The 25,388-nt window shown below is 41.0% G+C and overlaps 1 protein-coding gene across 2 annotated transcripts in view; it reads left to right on the top strand.

The window, feature by feature from the left end:
- The first annotated feature begins 246 nt into the window (after nt 1-246).
- Gpc5 (glypican 5) overlaps nt 247-25,388 on the top strand; it is a 1,086,235-nt gene continuing 1,061,093 nt past the window's right edge. For both annotated transcript variants that reach the window (XM_057786870.1, XM_057786871.1), the window contains exon 1: nt 247-747. In XM_057786870.1, coding sequence (XP_057642853.1) covers nt 282-747 — 466 coding nt within the window. In that variant the 5' untranslated portion in view covers nt 247-281. The remainder of the gene's footprint in view (nt 748-25,388) is intronic.

Here is a 25,388-nt window from a genome sequence, read left to right as displayed (position 1 = left end):
TCAATGATTTCCGCGAGGTCAAGGAACCGCGAGGAAGGAGACTGGGCCTCCTTCCGCGAATTTGGTTCTTTTCTGAGGTCGCGCTGTGGGCCTGTTGCTGGGCTCCGCAGGATCCGGGCTGGGGCGGAGCAGGCGGACCGCCAGGGGGTGTGGCTAGGGGCGTGGCCTGCTCGCGGGGCTTGCCAGCCCGGCTTTCAGCAGAGCTCCGCTGGCTGGCACAGCCTAGGTTTGCCGCCGCCAGGTTTGCAGCCGGTGGCTGCAGCTCTGGTGGCCGGTGCGGGATGCTCGCAGATTCTCCGGGTCTCCGGAGCTTGCGTTCGGCTCGCGCAGAGCCAACTCGGCCGAGTCGGGGAGGCACCCCGGGGATGCTGCTCCTGAGAAGTCCAGCGGCTCAGCCTCGGGGCTCCAAAGGAAAAACCCGAGCTCTTGCAGGTGAAGCTGCGGTCCATTCGCGGTCTTCCGGAGGCCGCCTGCGCATCGCATCACCGCCAGCCTCGGCCACGCATATTACCCCGGCACCGCCGGCGCAGGGCGCGCGGGAGAGTGGGGACCACGGCTGGGAAGGCGCGAACCGAACACCGAGGATGGACGCCCGCACCTGGCGTCTGAGCTGGCGCTGTCTCCTCCTCCTGGCTCTCCTTGGATCTACCCGGAGCGAGGGTGTGGAGAGCTGCGAAGAAGTTCGGAAACTTTTTCAGTGGCGACTTGGGGGAGCTGTCAAGGGACTACCATATACACCGCGGGCAGGTACGCGCAGTTGGTTGACCAGGCGGTGTGATGGGTTCCGACCGGCCGGAGACCTCTGGTCTTGCGATCATGCTCTCCCAGGCAATCCAGAGATAGTCTTCGGTGAAAAGATGAGTTTTAGGGTCCTCCAGTCTGACTAGCCTAATCGAGGGGAGGTCTCTGGGGATGCTTGCTGTGCTCAGGAAAGTAGAGCAGCTTGAAGGGGCTCCTTAACTGCTGCTGGGGTTCATCAGAGCTCCGGAGCATCTGCTTCCTGCCGGTGCTCTTAGTCTCCAGTGATATGTCTGAAGGACTTGCAAAGCGGAGGTTTGTTCACCGTGCTGGCAAGTCCGTAGATCTGTTCTTAGAGGGAATGTCACCAGGGGTCCTGCCTTTGCTGTTTTCTCAAGGAATTGTGCTGGTTACCGCAAGTTTGATGGTGAAAACATAGACCCAGGCATATTCCTTTGCTGGACAGATGCAGCGGATGTTTTCTGTAATGAGCACTGAAACCAGTACACTCAGACATGACCTTTAGTCGCCCCTCTGCATCCTGGTACCAAGCTTTCCTAAAGAAATCCGAGCTTCTCAGTGTGTCTCCCCGACGGACAAAGTAGTTTCACCCCTAAAATAGCCTTAAGGCAACAGGCGTTTAAACCCTGCATTTTGGGGGTTCTGCACATGGATGAGGTATGCCGGAGACTCACGGGGAAAAGACAGGTAATGTGGCAGGTGGAGACCATTCTTCCTATAAGCTCCGTTACCTGCGTTCATCCCTGTGCCTTGTCCTAGGACTCCAGTTCTCGGCTGCTGGTGGGACAGAAGGTGTTAGTGAGCCCGTGCAATAGCAAGTGTCTGGAGCAAGTAGTGGAGTAATGCTGGCTGTTGCTGAAGTCAACAGAAGGGTGGACTCAAAGGGATTTGTTGGGTGAACAAAGAATTTGCAAAATGCCTGAGTACAAAATACGTTCTTTCTTCCAATGCAAGGAGGCTTGTCTTTAGCACTCCCCAGTGGTAACATTTGCTTGGTAAATGTTCTGCCAGTAAACTAAATTCTTATCATCCTTCCCGGGTTTCTGGGCACATAAAACCCATTGACCAGCACTTACGTGATCACTTTTAAATATATCAATATTTATTTAAATGTCTATTCAGTACACAGCCACTTTTCAAACTGCTTGACACACATAACTGGTACTCCAACTTAGGGCCATTCTTGTCTCCTCAACAAGCAAACAAATAACAACAAAACCCCCTTATATGTATTTACTTATTTTAGTATATTTTTCATCAAGAAATGCATCTCACTTAGCTGCTCATAAAAACTACTGATTTGTGTGCAGTGGATGTTGAACTGAGAAACCCTCACATTATGAGATTTTTGTCCCCTGGATGTCATAGCTTTGGCTGCATGTTGACAGCTCTGCAGTAAGGCTTTGATTCCAACAGCTTCTCACATTTCAGTGTTTCTGGTGCCTGCCGAATACAACACACGGTAGCAAAGTGTTGAGTTTCATTTCTAGAACCTGTATATACCATCCCTTTCTAGAGCATTGATCATCAAGATCACCTTTTGCCATGATATAAGGGACTCGTGAAGCTCCTCTACTCTAGAGAAATGCAAAAGCTTGTCATTGTTTGCATTTGATACATGTGGCACAAACCAAGAGCTGCAAGGGCATGCGCCTTCTTTGTAAGGTCATCCTGGGCTGTTTTCCTATGGAAGCACCTATCTTATCTGTGGTCTAAGGTAAGGGAGAACAGTGCAGCTCCCACTAAAGAAACTGGAGCAGCTGTGCTCCTAGGGCATCACTGGTGCTCCTGAGAGAAGTGCTAAGCTCCTTTGATATTTCATTAAGAAAGCCATGTAAAAGTACTATGTTAATTTTGACTAACACAGTAAAACCATTCATACACAAATTTGGTACAAAACTGAAGTTTTCCTATGTCATTCATTAATTTGAATTATTCATTAAAACATTAAAATGCTTTGGCACTGATTTATCTCTTTCCCTGATAAAAATACCCCATTTGCAATTTGCCCTAAGTTGCATATATCATATGCTTAATAAATATTTTATTCTTATATGTATTATATTTATGTATATCATAGTTATATTTTACAACTGTATTTATAATAGTTAGCTTGAAAATCAGTAGATGAGTAGATGTCTGCTCTGTATTTTAAAATTACCCTGGTCTCAGGTCAGTGTATACTCAATGTGTAAGTAGGCATTTTACATGAGAATACAAATAGTGCCACTTTTAAAAGAATTCCTGCACTTACTTAAAATATAGCCTTTAATTGACTAAAACTAATACCTTTAATTTAGAATTTGTTTTTCTTAGAAGTTTGTTTTTTAGTGCATTTACTTATCTATTTATTTGTTCATTTCTTGCATTTCTTGTCCACAGTGGTTATTCCTTAGGTGTCTAGATAAATACTATTTCTGTAATAAAAAGAAAATTAAATAACTTTTTACACTTCCTTTCTACACTTGTGAATTTGATATCTTCTGGAAAATCTTAGCTGATCTGAAATTATTAAAATGGTGTGGACAGAGATTTAAGCTCTTTCTCGGATTTCCCCACCTTTGTTCTCTGCACTGCTCCAATTCCTCTAAGCCTATTGAGCTCCTAAGAATGTTTGGATGAGAAATGTAAAAAAGGAAAGAGGGAGTAAGTGTGATTAGAATCACAGATTTCCCAGTGTTCCGGTTTCATTTCCTAAGTAGTAGTCAAGGTGCCCTTTGCTCCTGTTTATTCTATTCAGGGAAGACCTGTTAGTGGGGCATCTGTCAAAGGCCCTTTCATTCTCTCTTACTTATGGAGGAGGGAAGATAAGGATTTATTCACAAACATAAACCTTCTTTTTGAGGGTAGTTAAGGGATTCATTTAAAATATGCTGTCTGATCATTAGTGTGTAACTAATCTTAGTGAGTGCTTATCTATCTCAAACATAACTTTGTAGCAAAGTTGATGGAAGAAAGGTCTTAGTCAACTTTTCATGACCACAAGATTACAATACCGGATGTAATGAAGTCACAAAGAGAATAGATTTATTGATGTGGGATTACCTTCTGTATGCTGTGAATACCATTGGTGAATAAGGAAACTACCTTGACCTGTTGATAGGGCAGAACTTAGGTAGGTGGGGAAAACCAAATTCAATGTTGGAAGAAAGAAAGACAGAGTAGAGAGAAACCATGTAGCCCTGCCGGAGACAGACACCAGAATGTTAACTGGTAAGCCACAGCCATGTGGTGATACAAAGATTGATAGAAATAGGTTAGATTAATATGTAAGAGTTAGCCAATAAGAAGCTAGAGCCAATGGGCCAAGCAGTGATTTAATTAATAGAGTTTCTGTGTGATTATTTCAGGGCTAAATGACCAGGAACAACCAAGCGGCTCCCTCTTTCTACAGTTTATCTGGGATTGTGGTGTGGGGATCCAGTTGATTTGGGACAGCATAGGTGATTGTGGGTAGGCATTGGAGATGATGTACTTGAAGAGACCCAGGTCCAGGAGCCCCCTTTGATGCTGCAACTCCAATGATCTAAAGACCTCACCCAGAATTTAATCTGAAAGCTTCTACTGCACTTCCCAAGACTGCCAGTCCTGGCGTCAGGGTTTTTCATATAAGACCTTTATGTGGATGTGGTTGGCTATGGAGGAGCGCCAATCTGTTGTAGATTGCCATGTGTTTGCTCCCAGCTGTCCAGACTTGAAATAACTACTCAGAAATTATATTATTTAAATCACTGCTTGGCCAATAGCATAAGCATATTTCTAGCTAACTCTTATATCCTGAACTAACCCATCTCCATTAATCTGTGTATTGCCAGGTGGCTGTGGCTTATTGGGTAAAGTTCCCTCCAGTGTCTGTCTCTAGCGGGACTACATGACTTCTCCTTGACTCTACCTTCTTATTCCCAGAATTCAGTTTAGTTTTTCTGCCTACCTCTATTTCTGCTAAGCCACTGGCTGAAATAGATTTATTCATTAACCAATAAAAGCAACACATAGACAGAAGGACCTCCCATACTACTACAGAGCCCACTGTAAGCATTGCTATCAGCTGTAAGTCTGTCTGCTCCCTCTTCCCTCTCTCTCAAGGTTGTGGTGACTTTTCACCTGGTGGCAAAATGTTCAATTTGTATAACGGCTTTTGGATGGTTGCAATTTGGAATTTTAAAGGGACCATTTTACACTCACAACTTCTGTTACATTTACTTATTTTGAGCCAATTAAGAATGTCTGGAATAAGGGTTTTGTTGCCCCACATGTATGTGTGTATAATATAGATCATCTAGATTTCTGACTAGATTATTTGGGATTATGGTCCTGGAACTAGACAGCTAAGAGCAATTAGTTTGGGTGGGGAATAAAACACACACACACACACACACACAACACAGAGGTGAGGGGAGGCAAAAGGAGAGAGTTATTGAGTAGCTGACTTATTTGCATGCTTCAAATTTCAGCTTAAATCAGCATTTAATAAACTGGAGTATGCCAGTTATTATTGTAGAATGCCTTTTCCTCTGTCACCTGGCACCTATTACACACTCCTTTCCCTCTGTCACCTGACACCTATTACACACTCCTTTCCCTCTGTTACCTGGTACCTATTACACACTCCTTTCCTTCTGTTACTGACACCTATTACACACTCCTTTCCCTCTGTCACCTGACACCTATTACACACTCCTTTCCTTCTGTTACCTGGTACCTATTACACACTCCTTTCCTTCTGTTACTGACACCTATTACACACTCCTTTCCTTCTGTTACTGACACCTATTACACACTCCTTTCCTTCTGTTACCTGGTACCTATTACACACTCCTTTCCCTCTGTCACCTGACACCTATTACACACTCCTTTCCCTCTGTCACCTGACACCTATTACACACTCCTTTCCTTCTGTTACTGACACCTATTACACACTCCTTTCCTTTCACCATGAGATTGCACGCATATTGAAAACAGAGAACATATCTATTGGAGTCAGTGTCACAGGCACATGAGCAGTCTACACTGTCACACAGGAGTCCACATTTGAAATGATGTCATGCCCATTTTAATGAACTACTGGCACGGTATTGACGTTTGAACACATCTGCTTCTGACTCAGGGTCCTGAAAGTCATACAGCTAGTTGATCCTGGTTTGGACCATGTTCTTTGAATACTGACTGGTGTATAGAACAGAATTTGGTATAAAATAAGATTATAGCTACCATGTGACCGACAAGCTGTGGCCTTACCTTCCCTCCATGGTGAAATGGAACTCAGACTATGAGCTCACACAGATCATGTCACTTGTCAGGCAGCTTATCACAGCAGTGAGAAAAGTAGCTAATATGGACACAATGCGGAGCTTAGAGCATCAGGTGGACCAAGTAGACTGACCTTAGACTTTGAGGGTACAAAATAGTAATTGCTACTAAATCACAAACCATGCTGTATTGCAACAGGCAAGTATCAGAGCCTGTTATAATACAGATCGTATTTCCAATAAAGGCAACTTAAAAAGCACATTATTAGTCTTTTTTCAAATCCACTTATTTTAAATTAGTGACATAAAATTGTTCATATTTATTATTTAAAACATGATTTTCACTATATTGCAAATATGACATATATAATGTATATATGTTTTGAAGTAGCTAATTCTAGCTAAATAGTATGCATGTAATCTCACAGTGGATCATTCTTGATGGCAAAATCACTTAGCATCCAGTCTCATTATTTCTAAAGATTCAGTGAACCATCACTGTTTTTATTAGTTCATTGAATAACAGATCTCTTGAACTTAATTCTAAGTACACTTTTGTATCCCTTAATAAGTATATCCATTCTGAATTAGCTGAGCCTGAGGTGACTGTAACTGCCCCTTTACTCTCTCCTACTACAAAAATCAACCTTTTAGATCATAAGGTATTTGTCTATTTGTATCTTACTCTTTTTTTTTTTTACTCAAAATGATGTCTTCAACACTCATCCATATGGTTGCAAATGACAGGAACTTATTCTTTAAAGACAGGCCATGTCCCATTGTTGGCCATGCCATAGTTTTTTCCCATCCATCTGTTAACTAATGGACACTTGAGCTTACCAAGTCCTTAAAACCTCTTTTCAGTGGAAATTTGGAAAACGATCTGCCTATATGAAGTATAGGCATGATTTATTTAGGACAGCTTATGAGAAGCATAGCAAGTTTCCCCAAACAGAAGACTGATTTGTGTCAGAGCTAATGAAACACGATGCAGGTTTTGATATGACTCACCTTGTCACATACGATTGTTTAAAAATAGTTATCTAAAAGTTAGTAAGCATGCCTTAGTACACAATTAAATTTTTATTACTTGTTAGGCTAAGAAGGACTTTTTATTTTCCTTCAATGTTATGGTAAATTTTATTTTAGTTTTCACAGTTCTTTATAAGCATTCATCTCTGTAACTATGTTCTTCAAACTCAAATTTCCAGACTTTCCTTCTCTTACATGTTAGGAAAGGATGAAATCCGAGGAGGGAATTGAAGTGGAAGCATAGCAAGAGAATGCCTGCATTGACCAAATAAAATGAACAAGAAAAAATTACACTGGGGTATCCTGTTCCTTGCATATAGATTCTTTAAATGTAAGACTGTCAATATTAAATTACCGGTTCAGATTTATTTGCTTTCTGAGTAACTCTGTTATTCAGTGAGGTTAGACCAAGTTTCATTTGGTTCGTTTTCTTTTGATCATTGAGATGTCTCTGTTTAATGAGCTGAAACTGGAGCAGGTCAATAAAGCGAAGAGATTAATAGTCTGTTCTCACCAGGCTTGGAACACAGTTTACTCTGGGTTTAAAAAAATACTCATTTTTTTTTAAAAAAGGTTTTGATCAACTTAAAAGGTAAAGGAAATAGGAATAACACCTGAGGCTCACGCAGTAGAGAAGTCCGTGAGCTTCTGTAGTTGCTGTGTATCAGGTGGACCTGTGTAGGTCTGTGCCTGTGAAGTTATGAGCTCTAGTTTGAAAAGAATAAGCTAAGTTTCCTTTTTCTCCCTCTGGAAGTTCATTGGTACAAAGAAAGCTCCACGTTATTAAATATTTATCATTTAATTCTTCTATACAAATGTCTTGTCATAATTTTAATGGGAAGCAAAGTTTGACAAAGCATTAAAATGTTGTTTTGGGGACAGAAATATGGAAAAAGCAAACTTAGTGTCACAATTTTGTCACATGTTATACTGCAGAGAAATGAATCTGTAGTTTTGAAATGGCTTAGTTTTGTCCATACCATTCATTAGATGTGTGACATCTAGCAAATGACTCAACTTCTCCAAAATGTTTAACTTTCTTCCACACAGATGTGCGTATATTAAGGTTTCTTTCTTCATTGGGTGGCTTTGGGGATCTATGTTATGCTGGCACTACCTGAAAACATTTCGCAGATATCTTGATGTACTTGGCTAGTTTTATGCCAACTTGACATAAGCTAAAGTCAGCTGAGAGGAGGGAGACTCAGTTGAGAAAAGGCCTTCAAAAGATGCAGCTGTAGGGTATTTTCTTAATAAGTGATTGATGGGGGTGGCACCATTCCTGAGCTGGGAGTAGTCCTGGGTTCTATAAGAAAGCAGACTGGGCAGGCCGTGGGGAACAAGTCAGCAATCAGCACTGCTCAATGGCCTCTCAATCAGCTCCTGCCTCCTGGTTCCTCTGCTGCTTGAGTTCCTGTCCTGACTTCTGTTGATGATGAATTGTGATGTAGAAATACCAGCCAATTAAACCCTTACCTCTCCAAGTTGTTTTGGTCATGGTGTTTCATCCCAGCAGTAGAAAGCCTAAGACACTCAGGGTTAGTTACTTTTTTTGTTGTGACTAAATAACTGACAGATCTACTTAAGGAACTGGAGTTGACTTGGTCTCACAGTTTGAGGGATGGTCTGTCAGAGAAGCGAAGTCATGGAAGCAGGAACCCAAGGCAACCAGGAACCCCAGAAAGCTGAATGCTGGGGCTCCTCTCAATTTCTTCTTATTGAGTTCAGAACCCAGCCCATGGACCTAAATTACTTCCATTTTTTTTTATTTATTTTTACTTAAAAATTTCCACCTCCTCCCCTCCTTCCATTTCCTTCCCCCTCCCTCTCCAGTCCAAGGAGCAGTACAGCAAACCAGCCATCTGTACATGGCAGAAATTAGCTGTGTACTTCTAACAAGAGGAGGAACTAAAGCAGTACTCTGGTCTCCAAATTAAAAACTTTCACGAAGTTGGTCCTTTACAAAGTTCTGTTGCTGTTGCCAGCTGCAGGAGTAGTTTGGGTGTGGGGAGTAGGTGGTCACAGGAAACCCACACAAGGCATCTGTACCAATCCAGTGGTATTTGTGAGACCTCTGCAAACAGCCATCCACGTGTCCCAGAGTTTATGAGGAAGCTTGGACTCCCACATTTGCTTTTGGAGACTCCTGTGATTCCCGCCCTTTATTCCAGTTTGTCTTCTGCAGCTCTCTGTTGCTTCCTTTGTCGCTTTCCTGTTGTAGAAGATGAGCCACCATGGGCATCGCATATTTTCATTGTTTGTTTCTATAACAGAAAGGCCTAACTCTGCTTTCGGGAGGCTTTTCTTCTGTGTTGTGGTTACACCAAGCAGAGGAACGTTGTTATCCCAGACAGAGCAGGATGACTTAGGCCTACTGTAAATCCTTGCAGTATAATTTACTGCCTGCCCAGGCAACCCTCTAGAACCAAGAAGGAGCCCAGCGACTGACATTATATACACGCTGCTTATTGTGCTTGATGTGCTGGCTAGTTTTATGTCTACTTGACACAAGCTAGAGTCATTGGAGAGGAGGGAGCCTGAGAAAATGCCTTCCTGAAATCAGATGGTAGGCAAGCTTGTAGGGCATTTCTTTTTTATTTACTGGTTGATGGTAGAGAGCAGCCATTCCTCTTCTGGTGGTCTTGGGTACTATAAGAAAGTACGTTGATTCCCAGCACTCGGGAGGCAGAGGCAGGAGGATCTCTGTGAGTTCGAGACCAGCCTGGTCTACAAGAGCTAGTTCCAGGACAGGCTCCAAAGCCACAGAGAAACCCTGTCTCAAAAAACCAAAAAAAAAAAAAAAAAAAAAAAAAAAAAGGAAGTACGTTGAGCAAGCCAGAGGGAGCGAACCAGAAAGCAGAACTCCTTAATAGCCTCTGTATCAGCTCCCACCTCTAGGATTATATCTTGTCTAAGTTTCTGTCCTGACTTCCTTTAATGGTAGATTGTGATGTGGAAGTGTAAGCCAAATAAATCCTTTCCTCCCCTCCTTGTTTTTGGTTATAGAAATTCTAATAGGACACTTGAGTCTCCAGCAGTGAAACCTCTAGAACATTCACCGTTCTAGCAGTATTCCCCAGTCTGTAGTCCTTCACAGAGCCAGTAGTTCATCTCAGCCTCATCCTGGTCCATTTGCTGTGCTTACGGAAGGTGTGCTCCTTTCTTCTCCCTCACTAGTCATGTCTTACCATATCTGTTCTGTTATATATCAGTTTTATGTATTGAGAGTAGCTTAACCACAATGGAACCTGTTTCTTATTTGTTGAGTAGAAATATTTTCTACCTTGTAAATATTTCAGTGTTGATTCAAAGAAGCTATTCAAGTGACTTCTCAGAGACCCTTCTGACCACTGCTTGTAATCTCCCCAAGAAAACAGTCTATAATCTATGTTCCCAGGAAACTTGGTGCATCTTTTATGACATTTTATCACATTACGCTTTTACAAATGTGTCTCTCCATCTTCTGAGCCCTGGAGAGAAAATTATGTTTTATCCTCTTGTTGGCCTTAATAACTACACAATGTCTTGTGCAGAACAGGTGCTTCATCAATATTTGATGAATTCGTTTGACTTATTAATCAAAATGAAGAGCAGGAAATTACTCTGTAATTTAGTACAGGTGAACAGGAGACTTGGCAGCTCCTGAGAAGTGGGTGATAGAGGATCGCTTAAAGGGCTCTAGGGCCACCATTTCTCCCCACATATAGGGACATCAACTTGTCACTCCTAACATTATCTCTGCGAAGGATTAGCAGCAGAACCCAAGCTCTGTACAGCCTCATGCTTTTCCCTCTGTTGCTTGGTGGAGCTGGGCAAGGGCTACACACTGTGAGTGCTTCTTAGACAGAGAGGCACTATGCCAGAAGTTGAGGATTTTTGGTACTGAGAAAGCCAGGTCACTTGCACAGGGAAAGCTTTTTGACTCACTTCATCTTCTGCCATATGTGTTTTTTAGTTTACCATCTGACACATATCCATCCATCCATCCATCCATCCATCCATCCATCCATCCATCCATCTCTCTGTCAGTCCATCATCTATCTGTTTCTCATCTATCTACCTACATCTATCTATCTATCTATCTATCTATCTATCTATCTATCTATCTATCATCTATCTATCTATCTATCTATCTATCTATCTATCTATCTATCTATCATCTATCTAATGCCTCTCCAGTTAGAAAGATGCTTGTATAAAAGGCAAATGGATCAGTTGGAGTTCTTTAGAAGGCTGAATTGTTAGGATTTCTGAGGGAGAAGCAAGTGTTATATGTGATTGCAGGAAATTTTAGGGACTAGGAAGTGCCCTGTGGGAAGGACTTAACATTCTGGATGCTAATGTCGAGGCTCCTGCACAGGTAGTTGAAACATCTGTCTAATGAGTGGAAGAAGGGAGAGGTAGAGACAGAGGTGATGGGGGAGGGAGAGAGAACAGACAAAGATTGGTAAGTCATTGGGTGTGGAAAGAACAGAATTGTGAAACTTGCTGACTATGCACTTCACAAAGAGGTTTAGGTAACTGGATATGGCTCAATATTTCTTGGTGTAGACATTACAAACTCTGGTCGAGCTTATAGTTAGCTTTTGGAGTAACTTGCAAATGAAGTGGAGACGTGGAATTTATAACCATTCCACAAAGTTTAGTTCTCTAGGAACGACTCTGTATTCTGATTTGTAATTCTCACATTGTTGCCTTTGCACAGTGCACACTTGCTGACTGTGGACAAAGAACAGGATCTGGTGAGAGCAGCCTGGGAAGTGGATGAGGCAGGCAGCAGAGATAGGGCTGCCTTGCCCTGGAAAGATCGTCCATCATAGTGATATCATCAGATTTGCATTTTAAAAGGTCATTCTTGCCTGTAGAGGGTCCATTTGACCTCTTTTCTAGGTGTGAGAGTAGAATGATGTTAATTCAGTTGAGAAGATATCAACGTAAAATGGGTCTAAGAGGTTCAGAATGACTGGGTAATTACTTTCATCTGCTTACTTACACTAGGGACCTGATAAGGACTCCCCATGCTTTCTTAGGCTGTACATTCGGCTGAGCTTATAAAACACAAGAACAACATATTTACCTTGAACTTATGATTGTGTTAACATCTTGGTTATAATGCATGTTGCACCTGTTTGTTCATATGACGTGTGCTCCTTTCTGAATAATCACTGTAGGCTGATGCTGTACGCTAGTCCAGTCACATGTGCATGACCCATGAACTTCTTTAAATGTTTATAGTATATGCCAGATAAAATAAAGCAATTCAGCTGGGCAGTGGTGGCGCAAGCCTTTAATCCCAGCACTCGGGAGGCAGAGGCAGGCGGATCTCTGGATCTCTGTGAGTTTGAGGCCAGTCTGGTCTACAAGAGGTAGTTCCAGGACAGGAACCAAAAGCTACGGAGAAACCCTGTCTCGAAAAATCCAAAAAAAAAAAAAAGCAATTCAGTCCTAATTGTTAACTAAAGATAGAATAACAATGATATAAAAAATAGAAGCAGGGAAAAGGAAACTTCAGTTGGCTATAAGAGGAGGACAGATCACGGCTGTGACCTTGGCTGGAGATTTCAGCTTTGAGTTTCTTATTGCTCACTACAAAGAAGAATACAATCGACAAACAGTACAGTTATAGGTAAGGGCTAGGATGGGCGGCAGGCTGAGAAAAACAGTGGGGGTTTTGGAGGAATGGAAGGGAGGGAGAGGGAAAAAGAAGAGAAGAGAGAGGAGAGAGATAATTATGTCATGATATGGACAATGTAAATGGGAGATAAAAAAATTGGATTTTGATTTTCTTTGTCAGAAGGAGACTGCATATGAATAAGTCACTAAGCTGAAGTTGAGACATTTTGTTATGAGGGAAGAAATGGTGCATTAAACGTTTAGAAGATAGTAGTAGATGACTCCCGATGACTGCGATAGGCTTTTAGCAGGATGTACCTAGTCTCTTACTGTTGATAGTAAATAAAACTTGCATCTCTGGGTTTCTGAGCCATAGGTCTTAGGACAATGTTACTGTGAGTTTTATGATAATCAAAGCATCAAATGAGAGAATTCACGGTCCAACAGTGTTTCTTATTTGAACTTTTTAATGACTGTTCTTGCTTACAATCTGGGGCTTATCCTAAAGTGCTAAGATTCATGTGGAGAGCTACGGTGATGGTGTTAGATTTCCTGTTTACCTGTGTCTCATAATCCATGAGATTTCCAAGTTATTAGTAGAATATGATGATGAGTAAGGTCTGAGCTACATTTGGAAATATAACTCGTTTTGTAATATTTCTGTTTTCATGAAGTATACACTTGTGGATTGCTTTTATTATTCTGTATCTTATGCATTTTACATGCTACAATATTAGTTTAGTTAAATAAAGTAGAACCATTTTTTTTTTTCGAGACAGGGTTTCTCTGTGACTTTGGAGCCTGTCCTGGAACTAGTTCTTGTAGACCAGGCTGGTCTCGAACTCACAGAGATTCACCTGCCTCTGCCTCCCAAGTGCTGGGATTAAAGGCGTGCGCCACCACCGCCCGGCTAGTAGAACCATTTTCTACAGTTGTCTATGGATAGTTCTGTGCCTGATTCTTGACTCAAGAACCAGAGAATCTCCTTTTGTAGACTTTTTGCCTTACACAATTTATCTTTACTTCTTAGGCTGAGGAACAGCAACACAATGACCATATTTACACATGTGTGTGACTTGCATTCTATTTCTCTTTCAGTGTTCTGTGAAATGTCATTCCATTTAATAAAATGATTCCTCCATTTCAAAAATGTGCGGACAAATTCATAATGCATCTAATGGCATCGTAGACAAGTAGAAAATATAAGAGAGGTCGTAGAAATGACCTCATGATCTCACTTTATCAAACAAAGGTATTCTATCCTGAGCATGTTTCTGCCAATCATTCTGAAGTGGTTTTGTTTTCATAGTCACCCACCCAGTGAATATGGACCCAAGGACAACCAAGTAAAAACAGATATTTTTAAGGATTTTAGAATTGTCTACTTTGTTCAAATGATCAGCTTTGTATTTCCTTGTATGTGTTGTTTTGTGAGGCTTAGATCAGTGGTACTCAGCTTTCCTAATGCCGTGATCCTTTAATACAGTTAGTTCTTCATGTAGTGGTGATGTCCAACCATAAAATTATTTTTGTTGTTACATCATAACTGTAATTTTGCTACTGATATGGATTGTAATGTAAATATTTTTGGAGATAAAGGTTTGCCAAAGGGGTTGTGGCCCACAGACTGAGAACCACTGGTTTAGAGAATGCCTCACAATTATTTTGAAATATGGTCCTTTGCAATGAACATGTCCTATATAGCAATTGCCCACTGATATTCCTGGCAAAAGTGAGGAGGCAGGCATGCATGTACACACACAAAATGCAATAAATAAAACAAATACCTTACTTTTTCATTTCCTAGACTCCATAATATGATAAAATAATTAAAAATATTAGTTCTATATATGTGTATAATTTGTTGAAAACTACAGTGGAATAGCAACCAATACGAAAGGAGTTGACACATTTCTACATGATAAAGTTCACGGAAGGCAAACTTGTACAAGAAAGCTTGCCATAGAAATAATAGATGTCACCCTCTAACATTGCCTCATTCACTATAGAGTCTCTGGGCAGGGAGGGCCACAGACTAGCCGATAAGAATGAAAATACTGATGGCATTGAAGTTTGTTCCCATGGCATTCAGAAAGGTATCCTCCACCAGGGTTGGTCCACTGCAGTAATCCAGCTGTTGAAGACTCGCCTTAGTGAAGGCAGGGACAGTACTTGGAGAAGGCAGCATCACCATGGAGACCACAGAAAACTGGCCAGAACTCTCACACTCCTTTTCCTCAGTATCTTTCTGATGCTGGTAATCTCCTCCTGTTTTACATGGACTCCCGACTCTTCCAGAGCTAAAGAAGCATTGCATAAAACACTTAACATCACTTTCTGGGCTGGAAAATTAGTAACAGGACCCTAAAAATCCTGACAATCTTGACTTCTATCTCAAATACTTAAAAAGCAGGCAACTTCTGAAACTGTTATTGGAATAGATTATTTAAAATAGGTGGTTGAAAATCAATAGACTACACACTACAAGGATTTGACTTTGATCCTCAGAAGCCAACTCAAAAACACTGGGTGTGGTGGCATGTACGTGTAATCTCAGCACTGGGGAGGCTGAAGGGTTCCTGATGTTACAGGACAGCCACATTAGTCTGATTTGCATGATTTAGACCAACAAGACATCCTGTCTCAAAAAAGGTGGATGGCCTTTCTGAGGAAGACCCTGTCTGTTGTCCTCTGGCCTATACACTCACATACCCACATCCCACATATGTATCCTCTCTCTCTCTCTCTCTCTCTCTCTCTCTCTCTCTCTCTCTCTCTCTCTCTCTCTCTCACACACACACACACACACACACACACACACACACACACACACACAGAGGATAGAGTAATTGGGGACCTCCTAAATAATAAGCAATAGTATTGCAATTTACTTTTATTTTCTTGTGAGTACCAGACTATGCTGCTGCAGCTACTGCTGTTGTGGAGTGGGGGTGAGGTGGGTACCTATTGTCTACAAAGCTGGTTGACAACCACAGACAGCTAGCTGTTGGTTCCAAATTTACGACCTGAAGTTTGAGAAAGCATCCTACTGAGCGTGCCTTTTCTTCTGCTTCATGAGCTGGTAACACAATCTTTCATATTAAAAGAGCCTGTTATTGATTTTATAATTAAGGATTTAAACATGTGTCAACATTAATTGACCACCTCTAGGAAAAAAAGCTATGAGCATATTATCTATAGAAGGCACAATGATGCTGTTTATATATATAAAGGACACTATTACTGTCCCATCTGTGAGCATTATATTGATTTTATTTGCCTGAGTTTTCTGAGTCCTGAGCATTAATTTTGATTGAAAATAGGACTACAAAGACCCATAATATCTGAAATGCTTAATATTCTTTTAAGAGTTTTCATTTTTATGAATGATATCTGTATATACTTTTATAGAACAATGAAAATATTGTATAAAGTAATAAATGAATCTGTAAATTATAGTGACACTTTAATATGAAGAATATTTGTAAAAATGTAGGAATAATAACCACAAATACTATTTCATATAGTTTATTGAACCAGTTTTTGATGTCTTCAGCAATATGTTCTTCCTAGATAGAATGTTTTTGAAGCTCTCTCATTAATTTTGAGCTAAGACAGTGCCTTCTTAGATTTATTACAATACACTGTATGTGCAAGAAAGAAAGAGAAGAAAATTATTAATATTCTTTTGAAAACCTTTCATGCTGGGCTTTGCTTTAGTTGCTTGTAACAAAAAGCATAGGGGGAAACAAAGCTTACAACAAAACAAACATCGTTATCCTGTGGGAACTTCAGTCCTAGAAGGAAATAGGACCAAACAGTACACATGAGCGTTTACACGTACATGCATGTGCACACACATACACAGCCCATTCACACATGCGAGCGCACATACACACACATGCACACAATGCAGGCAGCAATTGGAGGAAATGCTTATTGTGTTATTAAACAGGTTTTAACAAAGCAGCTTGGGTGGAGGTGATGTTCCAGGATGTTAAATGCAGTGTGACTGTCTTTGAGGTAGCTATCAGGTTAAAATAACAAACAAACAAACAACAAACCAAAGGTAACCAAGATCCATACAGATTTTTGAAGAATACAGCCTCTTCAATGTGACTAAATTGATTTCACGTGAAAATGGCAATTCTCCCTCTTGGGTGACAACTACACTCTGTTAAATTCTTCCTGGTAGCCTTGGCAGAGTCTGTGCCACTCCTGCGAGGTTTGGGACAGGAGGTAGCGGTCTGAGCAGTCCTGCACACTGAATTTGGAGGTCTCGCTGTTCAACTCCCTCGTCCTGTTTTCTCACTTACTTCCCAGCTGCCGGCTCTAGTTTTCTAGCTTTCAGGAAGGTTGAGGAGCCCCTGGAATTTAATATGGTCAGAGCCAGGGACGGGAACCTAATCTCATGCTTCCTTGTCTTCCAAACTTTGACTTCTTTCTTCTGCTCATTTTGTGACTTTAATTGATTCATTTTATGTAGAGTTAATTTATACTTCTTATGGATAGTTGTAGTCAACTTCTTGCAGGGTGTAGATATAGAATTTGTGTCCACTTTGTGACAGGGGACTTGGGCACCCATGGAAGTGTGTTGTCTTTCTCCTGTTCTGTGGAAAGTCTTTTAAAGTTCTGATTAAAACACAAGAAAATGAATTGCTGTATGTAGTAGGGAGGCCTCATGTGTGTTCCTGGCCACTCAGACCTGAAATAATCACATGGAAACCAGATCTTTGCATTACTGTTTGAACAATAGCTTAAGCGTATTTCTGGCTAACCCTTACATCCTATACTAGCCCATCTCCATTAATCTGTGTATTGCCATGTGGCCATGGCTTACCAGGTAAAGTTCCAGCATCTGTTTCCGGTGGGGCTACACGGCTTTTCTCTGGCTCTGCATTCTCTTTCTCTCAGCATTGTTTGATTTTCCAGAGGGGAATCCTACATCAGCTGTGGCCTGCCTTTACCCCTGAAATCCTGTTATTTGTGTACTGGTTACATATCGTAATGTTGCAGGTGACAGAAGGTAAGTGTCCTTCTCACTATGACTTAGAAAGTGAGCATGGGCTCTGAAGGCCTGCTGCCTTTGCACCTTCACATCTAAGTCCTTCAGCAGAGTGGAAGTTTTGCTCTCCTGAGGTTCTGGTAAATACTTATTATATTTAGTTTTTGTGACTATTTTTGAGACAACCATTGTACCAACAGGATATATGTTTAGGTGAGTCAATTTTCCCTTATGAGGCCATAGATCTCATTAAAATTACTCATGTTCCGGTGAGACGGGCTTTTAAGAGAAATGTCAGGGGAAGAAGCTGGTTCGCTCATAGCGGGCCGTCTGCCTCCCTTAGAGGTTTCGCTAGTCTCTCATTCTCAAATGTTTTTAGACCTGCCTCGATAGAGGGTGATGTGTTATAGCCCCTCACAGGTTCCTGCCAGTTTCCAGATATTTGGCAAGAAGATGTTCTCGAAGGGCAGGAAAAGGGAATTTAGCATTTGGTGTTATGGTTAACAACAACAACAACAACAACAACAACAAAAAAACCCAGCCTTTATCTTAGTGTATTGATACTGAGGCTATTTCCACAATTTACCAGCAGTAAAGCATCAGTAACTATAAATATTGCATAGATTTATTGGCAGAGCTATATATTTGAAATCAAAAGAGAATGTGTATCTTTCATCAACAGTCCTTACACAAAATTTATTACAGAGGAAAACACACATATTTGATTTAAAAAGTGACGTGAACACCACCTTTTTAATACCATGTTGGGTAAGAACTTGGATTTGTCAGCACCTTGTAGTCTTCCAGTGAGTTCGATTCCAACCACAAAATTCTCATTAATGCCGTGTTCCACTGTGATGGTCTGTGAACACAATGCTAAGCAGCAGCTCTCTGGAAATTCCTCCTCTTGTGTGATTGCTTTGATATATTACTTTTCTTTCTGTCCTGTTCTTTGGCTTATATATCTGCTGAGGACCTGGGCCATTTGGCTTTTGGAGTTTTCCACAGTCTATACATTGCTGACTGCCTACTGAGGATGCAGGATAAGAGGGTTCCTTAGTCCTTCATGTTTGCTATAGTCTGGCAGATGGGATTAAATTCAGATTGGATCTCCCCCTGGCAAGATATTACTCTGGTACTTGTTAAGGCTACAAAGGAGGCTTTGTGTCAATTACCTTTTCTTTAGCTTTTGTTTGGGCAGCAATCTGTTGCTTAATGGCTCTGCCTATTATTTCATTTGGGTTTGATAACTGGAGCTACTATAACATCTTATTGTAAAGGAAGACTTGCTTCACCTACTGTTTGGACACCCTGACACAGCTCATTTTTGAAAGGCAACGTATATAATTGCCTCTTACTGCTTATCAACCAGTTTTCACTGATGAATTCTCTACACTCTTGAATATGACAAAATTTAATTCTTAAAAAGCAGCAATTATGAGGAGACATGGAGAGAAAGGATGTAGGGAGAGACAGCTGGAATTTGAGGAGCTTTGGGGGAACAGTGAGGGAATCTAGTGTAGTTGAAACTTCCTGGAATCTATGATCATAAGGATTCCCAGGAATAGAGGGTATGGAGCCTGAGTCAACCATCTTATGTAACGGGCCAAGGCTCCAGAAATGAGACTGGGTTATATTTGATTGATGTGCTGTCCAAGGGTAGTGTGGGAAGTCTTTCTGTATATGTGCTTCTTTTATTGGTTAATGAATAAAGACGCTAGTTTGGCTTGTGATAGGGCAGAGTAGAGCTAGGTGGGAAAAAGGAAACTGAAGGCTGGGAGAAAGAAGGTGGAGTCGGGAGACACTATGTAGCTGCTGCCGGGAACAGATGAGCTGGAATGTTGCCAGTAAGCCACAGCCATGTGGCAATACACAGATTAATAGAGATGGGTTAAATTAAGATGTAAGAGCTAGCCAATAAAAATCTAGAGATAATAGGCCAAGCAGTGATTTAATTAATATAGTTTCTGTGTGGTTATTTCAGGAGTCTGGATGGCTGGGAAATGCACAAGCAGCCTCTCACAACACAAGGGGTCTAAACAACCCAGACTGACCCTAGGACAGCAGGGTCCATTGACCAGAAAAACACCCACATAGCTCATTGAATACAGCGAGGTCGAGCTGGCACTTCATGGAGCCTTGCTCCTACCTCCTAGTCTCTTTGGCATGGGAAGATACTCTGTAGGCTACCAAAAGTGGAACCTGGGCACCAACCCAGCCATAAAATCCCCCACCTACATTCTGTCCTGCCTGCAAGATGTCCTGGTACAATGTTGGCTCAGAATTTGTGGGAGTGACAATCCGATTCTTGATTTAACTTAAGGTTCACACCATGAGAGGAGAGAGATCATGCCCTGCTCTCTCTGGATAGCCAGAAGCTAGAGACTAGAAGGATAGCAATCAGACAGTTTTAATGGATTTGCACCAGGTCCTCTCTGTTACGTCATGGCTGTTCACTTGGTGTTCTCGCGAGACTCCCCAAAATGGGAGAGAGTGTGTCCCTGGTTTCTTTACCTCCTCTATTTTTCTTTTCTTTCCTTCCTATTGGGTTGCCTTATCCAGGCCCAATATCAGGGATTCTGCCTTGCCTTATTGTATCCTATTTTGTTCTGTTTGACTGCTATCATTTGGAGGCCTGCTCTTTTTCTGAAGAGGAAATGGTGGGGTGGACCTGGAGAAGAGGGGAGGTGTGTGTTGGGGACCTAGGAGGACCTACGAGGAATGGAATGAGGGGAAACTGTGATTGGGATGTATTGAATGAGGGAAGACTCTATTTTCAACAAAACAATAGCGATTACATCTTATTTTTATGAAAACTGTGTGAAATGCCTCAAGGCATTTTATTTTTATGAAAATCGTGATTTTCATAAGCATATTTTCTAATGTTTAGGTACTAGATAACTTCTGGAAGTCTTCTTCTGCCATAAACTGAGTTTGGCTCTGCAGAAGTCATGGGACAGCTCTGACCCAAAAGGGGCTGATTTTGGAGCCCCTTGGCTTCAAAGAGGTCATAGGCTAAGGCCCTTCCATCTGACTGTTCCCCCCCATGAGAAGACAAAGAGACTCTGGAGGTGTGCATGGCTAACAGGTACAGGGAGCTGATGTCATCTGTTTGCCAGTGAGAGACCAGCTCTGTTGGCAGCCAGTTCTTGGATTTCTTTTTCCAAGAACGTGAGACAAGTCATTTCTATCTGATAAGTCACAGGCCTGTGACATTTTGTTATGGTACTTCTGCCCGACTAACCTTATTCTAAATTTCTCTAGAATTGTTAACAGGGGTGAACAATGTGTTGTAGCAGCTGTTTTCTTATTTATTTTCTCCCCCAAACATAAGATAAACCCATTTCTTTATCTTTTTAAAGATGTATTTTAATTAATCAATTAAATTGTGTGTGTGTGTGTGAGAGAGAGAGAGAGAGAGAGAGAGAGAGAGAGAGAGAGAGAGAGAGACTGTGTGTGCGTTATGTGTATGAAAATTCAGAGGTCTGTGGAGGCCAGCTAAAGGTTTCCTATCCTCTGGAGCTGAAGTTACAGGAGGTTGTGAGACTTTGGCATGGGTGCTGGAAACCAATTCCAGGTCCTCTGCAAGCACAGTAAGCACTCTTACCAGCTGGGCCATCTCTCTAAGCCCTGAGCCATTTCTTTAGGAAATACTGATTTCTTTTGGGGAGAAATGTTATTTCATGTTCATAACCTGGGTACTAGGGATATCCTGCCTATAATCAGTGGTTCTTCACTTTCCTAATGCTGCAAACTTTTAACACACATCACGTGGTGACCGCCACCTATAAAATTATTTTGTTGCTACTTTATAACTGTCATTTTCCTACTGTTACAAATCGTAGTGTAAGTATCTGATGTGCAGGATTTTGTGTGATATGTGACCACCCCCAAACAGGCTTGCAACCTGCTAGGGAATGCTGCTCTATACTGGGTCACTGTTTCTAGGCCTTTCCTAAGATATTAGGAAATATACTTCTTAAAGATAAAATTCTTCATGATTTTTATTTATACTTCAAGTTCAAGATTACAGAGTTTTATTTAATCTTGTTTTGATCACATGTGAAAAAAATCCTAATTTCCAAGCATACAGGGTGGAACTAAAAATAGAACTGCACAGTTCACAAATGCCCATTTAAGCCTGTATTAACACAACGTTCTCGGAATAGCATGAGATGCCTTTAATTTTTCTTGTCTGTTTCCCTACTGTAGTTTTCTTTCCCTGTACGTTTCCCATTTCTCCCGAGATGCCTTTTTAGATTCTTCTTGTCTCCTGCAGGAATCTTACCTCTCTTTAAAATTTGTTGTCGCTAAATTTCACGTCTTTTCATTCTTTTTGTTTTTTCATTCACACTTTTTGTTTTTCCTCCTGTTTCTTCGTACAGCGCTCCCTGTGTGTCACCGACTCCCTGTTTCTCCACCTGAGTCTTCACAGAGAATTTGTTTCACATCTTCATTTCTTCCCAGAGGACGTTTGTATGTGATTGTTAGGTTTCCTAATTCTAATTCATGACAAGCAAGCAAACAAACAAAACCTTGACAAAAATGAACTACAGAGAGCATTGATGTCAAATCTTAAAATCATTATGATAAAAAGGGGAAAATGGAGAACACCCTACAAAGAACCTGCCTTAGAAAGAAAGGGTGCCCCACAAAATCAGACCAATTAAAATTTAACAAAATAAATAAAAATTTAGCTATGCTGCTGTAGATCCCACTAAAAGATAAGGATTCACTACACAATATTTTCTGTTGTTTATTTTTTGTTCATTTAGTTTATTATTGTTTGAAAATAGTTTTGCTCATTGTTTAGTTTTTTATTGTTTGAAAATCTGTTTCATGACAGCCTCAGAATAGCTCTTCTAGTTTTAAAGAACTTCCATTTCTATTGTTCTCATGTAAGATTTAAAAGCATAACTGCTGGACAGACATGGTGGTTCAAGTAAGCGATACTAGACTTGAGAGACAGAAGCAGGAGGCCGACCATCAGTTGAGACCCGTCTAGTTTACATGGAGGGTTCTAGGCCAGCTTGAGCTCTGTGGGGACACCCTGTCTTAAATGCCAAAATAAAAAAACAAAGGGGGGAGGAAAGGACAGAGAAAGGGAAGAAGGGAGGAAGAAAGAGAGAAAGGCAGATAGCTCAATGTGGCAATTTGTTTTCTCCAAGTCCTTAGTTGATTTATTTCCTTGCTTTACTAAGTAGACTGTCCAACATTTTGACATTGGGACACGGCATTACTGTCTTTGAAGTTCACCTTCTAGAACATTCTTAGCAATCCATACCACATGTGGCTGTGGGCTGCAAGTTGCAATGTTGCCTGGACATCTTTCTATTTCTCCTGGCTCACCTTCAGTTTAAGTTTACTTCCAAAAGGTTTTCTACCAAGTTGGGGTTTGTCCTCAGAAAAAGCCCTGCCAGAGTTTGTGAAGTCAGGACTGTTCTGTCCAGCCCATCCTTTCCCTAATGCGGCTCTCATGCACATTCCTGAGTCCGTCTGCTGTGTTTTCCTGTATCGCTACTTCAGGTTCTTTTTCTTTTCCTTACCCTGTCTGCCATTTCCTTTGCTTCTCCTCCCTCCCTCCTTCCCACTCTCCTTCCTTCCCACTCTCCTTCCTTCCCACTCTCCTTCCCTCCCTCCCTCCCTCCCTCCCTCCCTCCCTCCCTCCCTCCCTCTCTCCCTCCTTTCTTCCTCCTTTCTTCTCTCCCTTCTAGACTCTGATACTGCTAAGATCTTGCTGTTGATAGTTTTTTCTTTTCTGTTTGTAGTTTAACGCTTTGGAGATGTCATACAGTGTGTTGTTGTGAGTTTTTTTTTTTTTTTTCTTTACTTTCAAAGAAACTTTTCTGGTGATATGTGAGGATATAGAAATAGTGAAAAATCACACTGTCACCATTGCTCTCTTACCAGAATGCCTCACAGTGATTCTGTTTTTACTTAATAAACAAGTTCTTGAGCAGACTGATGCTGTGTTTTATGTTGGGAAGAGAGAAGAATTGACCAATTCCGCTACTCCTGGATGAGAACCTAGATAAATCCTGGCTATCTCGGCTGATGATTCCTTCTGTGAAGTGCTTATTATTTTAGTTTTAATTTTGCTTTGTTGTTATCTGCCCTTTAGAGTTTGAATTTATTGTTTGGGAACACTGTACCTGGTTTGCAGCTGGGGCTATCTTGCCGTTTCCGAGTGTGTTGGGATTATGCAATGTTCCTTGAAGCCAGGCTTTGATATCTAAGAAAGAAAGAAAGGAACTTTCTGCTACCTGTAGTGTACGCCTGCGTTCTCTCTGGCTTTGTTTTCTTATGATGCTTGCTTTGTTTACAGTTGCCAACTGCAGTGTGCACTTTTTATCAGCAAGCCTCACATCAAGTCCTTTGTACTGACACTGCAAACAAGGATCGTCTGGTCTTCCCTGAAGATTTTGTTTCCTTTAGAATCTTGTCTTTCTTTGAACAGAAATAAGAAGAAAGGAAAGGTTCTTTTTTTAAATTATCTTTTCTGCCAGCAGTGGCACCTCAACTTCAAGTCATGTAAACATACCTTGAAGGTGATAGTGATTAAAATGTACACAATTAAAAATAAGGTGACCTTTGAGTTGTGGTATCATAGGTCAGATTGGCTTGTAATTTTGTCTTATGCTACCATTATAAAACTTCAGGATTGCAGGTGAAAGCTTCAGTCATCAACAAGGGAATGCATATTCACCGAGATCAGATGTGCTGTGTTCACTGTGAAATGCTGAGCGGAGCGGATTCTCTCTACACGTTGAGAACAGCACTGGGGACAATTTGTAGAATCCTTTCTAATTGTAGTTTCCATCATTTAAAATTGGGCATAGAGGCAAATGACTGCTGTATAACTACATTTCAGACTGCTTTATTTTGAAAAAAAATCTCATTTGATGGTTCCTAACCTTAAATTTATTATCTTGAAGCTTTCCAAACAGATGTCTCCTTTCTGAGTAGGGAGAGGAAATGGCCAGTTATATTCATAAACCAACTGATTATTGGTTTAAGACTTGCTTCCCCTCTTGGTAGAATGATTTGGGAATCAGCTTGCCTGTTTCCACACTTCAGTGTGGAAACATTTTGTAGTCTATTGGTGTGTAACACTGGATAATAGTGTGTTTTTCTTTTTCCTTCCTTCCTTCCTTCCTTCTTTCCTTCCTTCCTTCCTTCCTTCCTTCCTTCCTTCCTTCCTTCCTTCCTTCCTTCCTTCCTTTTCCTGAGATAGGGTTTCACCATGTATTCCTGGTTAACTTAGAGAAGACTACACAGCCCAGGGTGACTTTGTATTTTGATTCTTCTGTCTCTACCTCCTGAAACAGGTGTGTGATACCCTAACAAACTAAGATTAAAGAAACTTTTTTTCTTGAGGTGCTGCGCATTGCATGGGTCAGCCAAACACTCTACCACTGAGCTACATCCTCGACTTCAAACAATGACGTATGAAGCATCTTTTAAACTCTACTTCTTTGTGTATGTGATATGTGACAATAATGGTGTATAGATCATAAAGTTGATGTAAGGATTAAAAGAAATAATACATCTATATTATTGATTGTTTATGTTATACTGAGTATGCCCTCGGTAACTGGGATAATTGACAAGTGGAAAATGGTCCACTTGGGGATTTTCAGTATTAGTGGGAGAGCTAATTAATTAGGTATCACATCAAAGAACATAAAATATTAACATAATTAACATGGAGAGATATATGTCCCCTTATA

The sequence above is a fragment of the Chionomys nivalis genome, chromosome 12 (genome assembly GCF_950005125.1).
Source record: "Chionomys nivalis chromosome 12, mChiNiv1.1, whole genome shotgun sequence".
In the NCBI taxonomy this organism is placed as follows: domain Eukaryota; kingdom Metazoa; phylum Chordata; class Mammalia; order Rodentia; family Cricetidae; genus Chionomys; species Chionomys nivalis.
The sequence above is the reverse complement of the archived record's forward strand: the minus strand, read 5'-3'. Positions and strand labels throughout refer to the sequence as shown.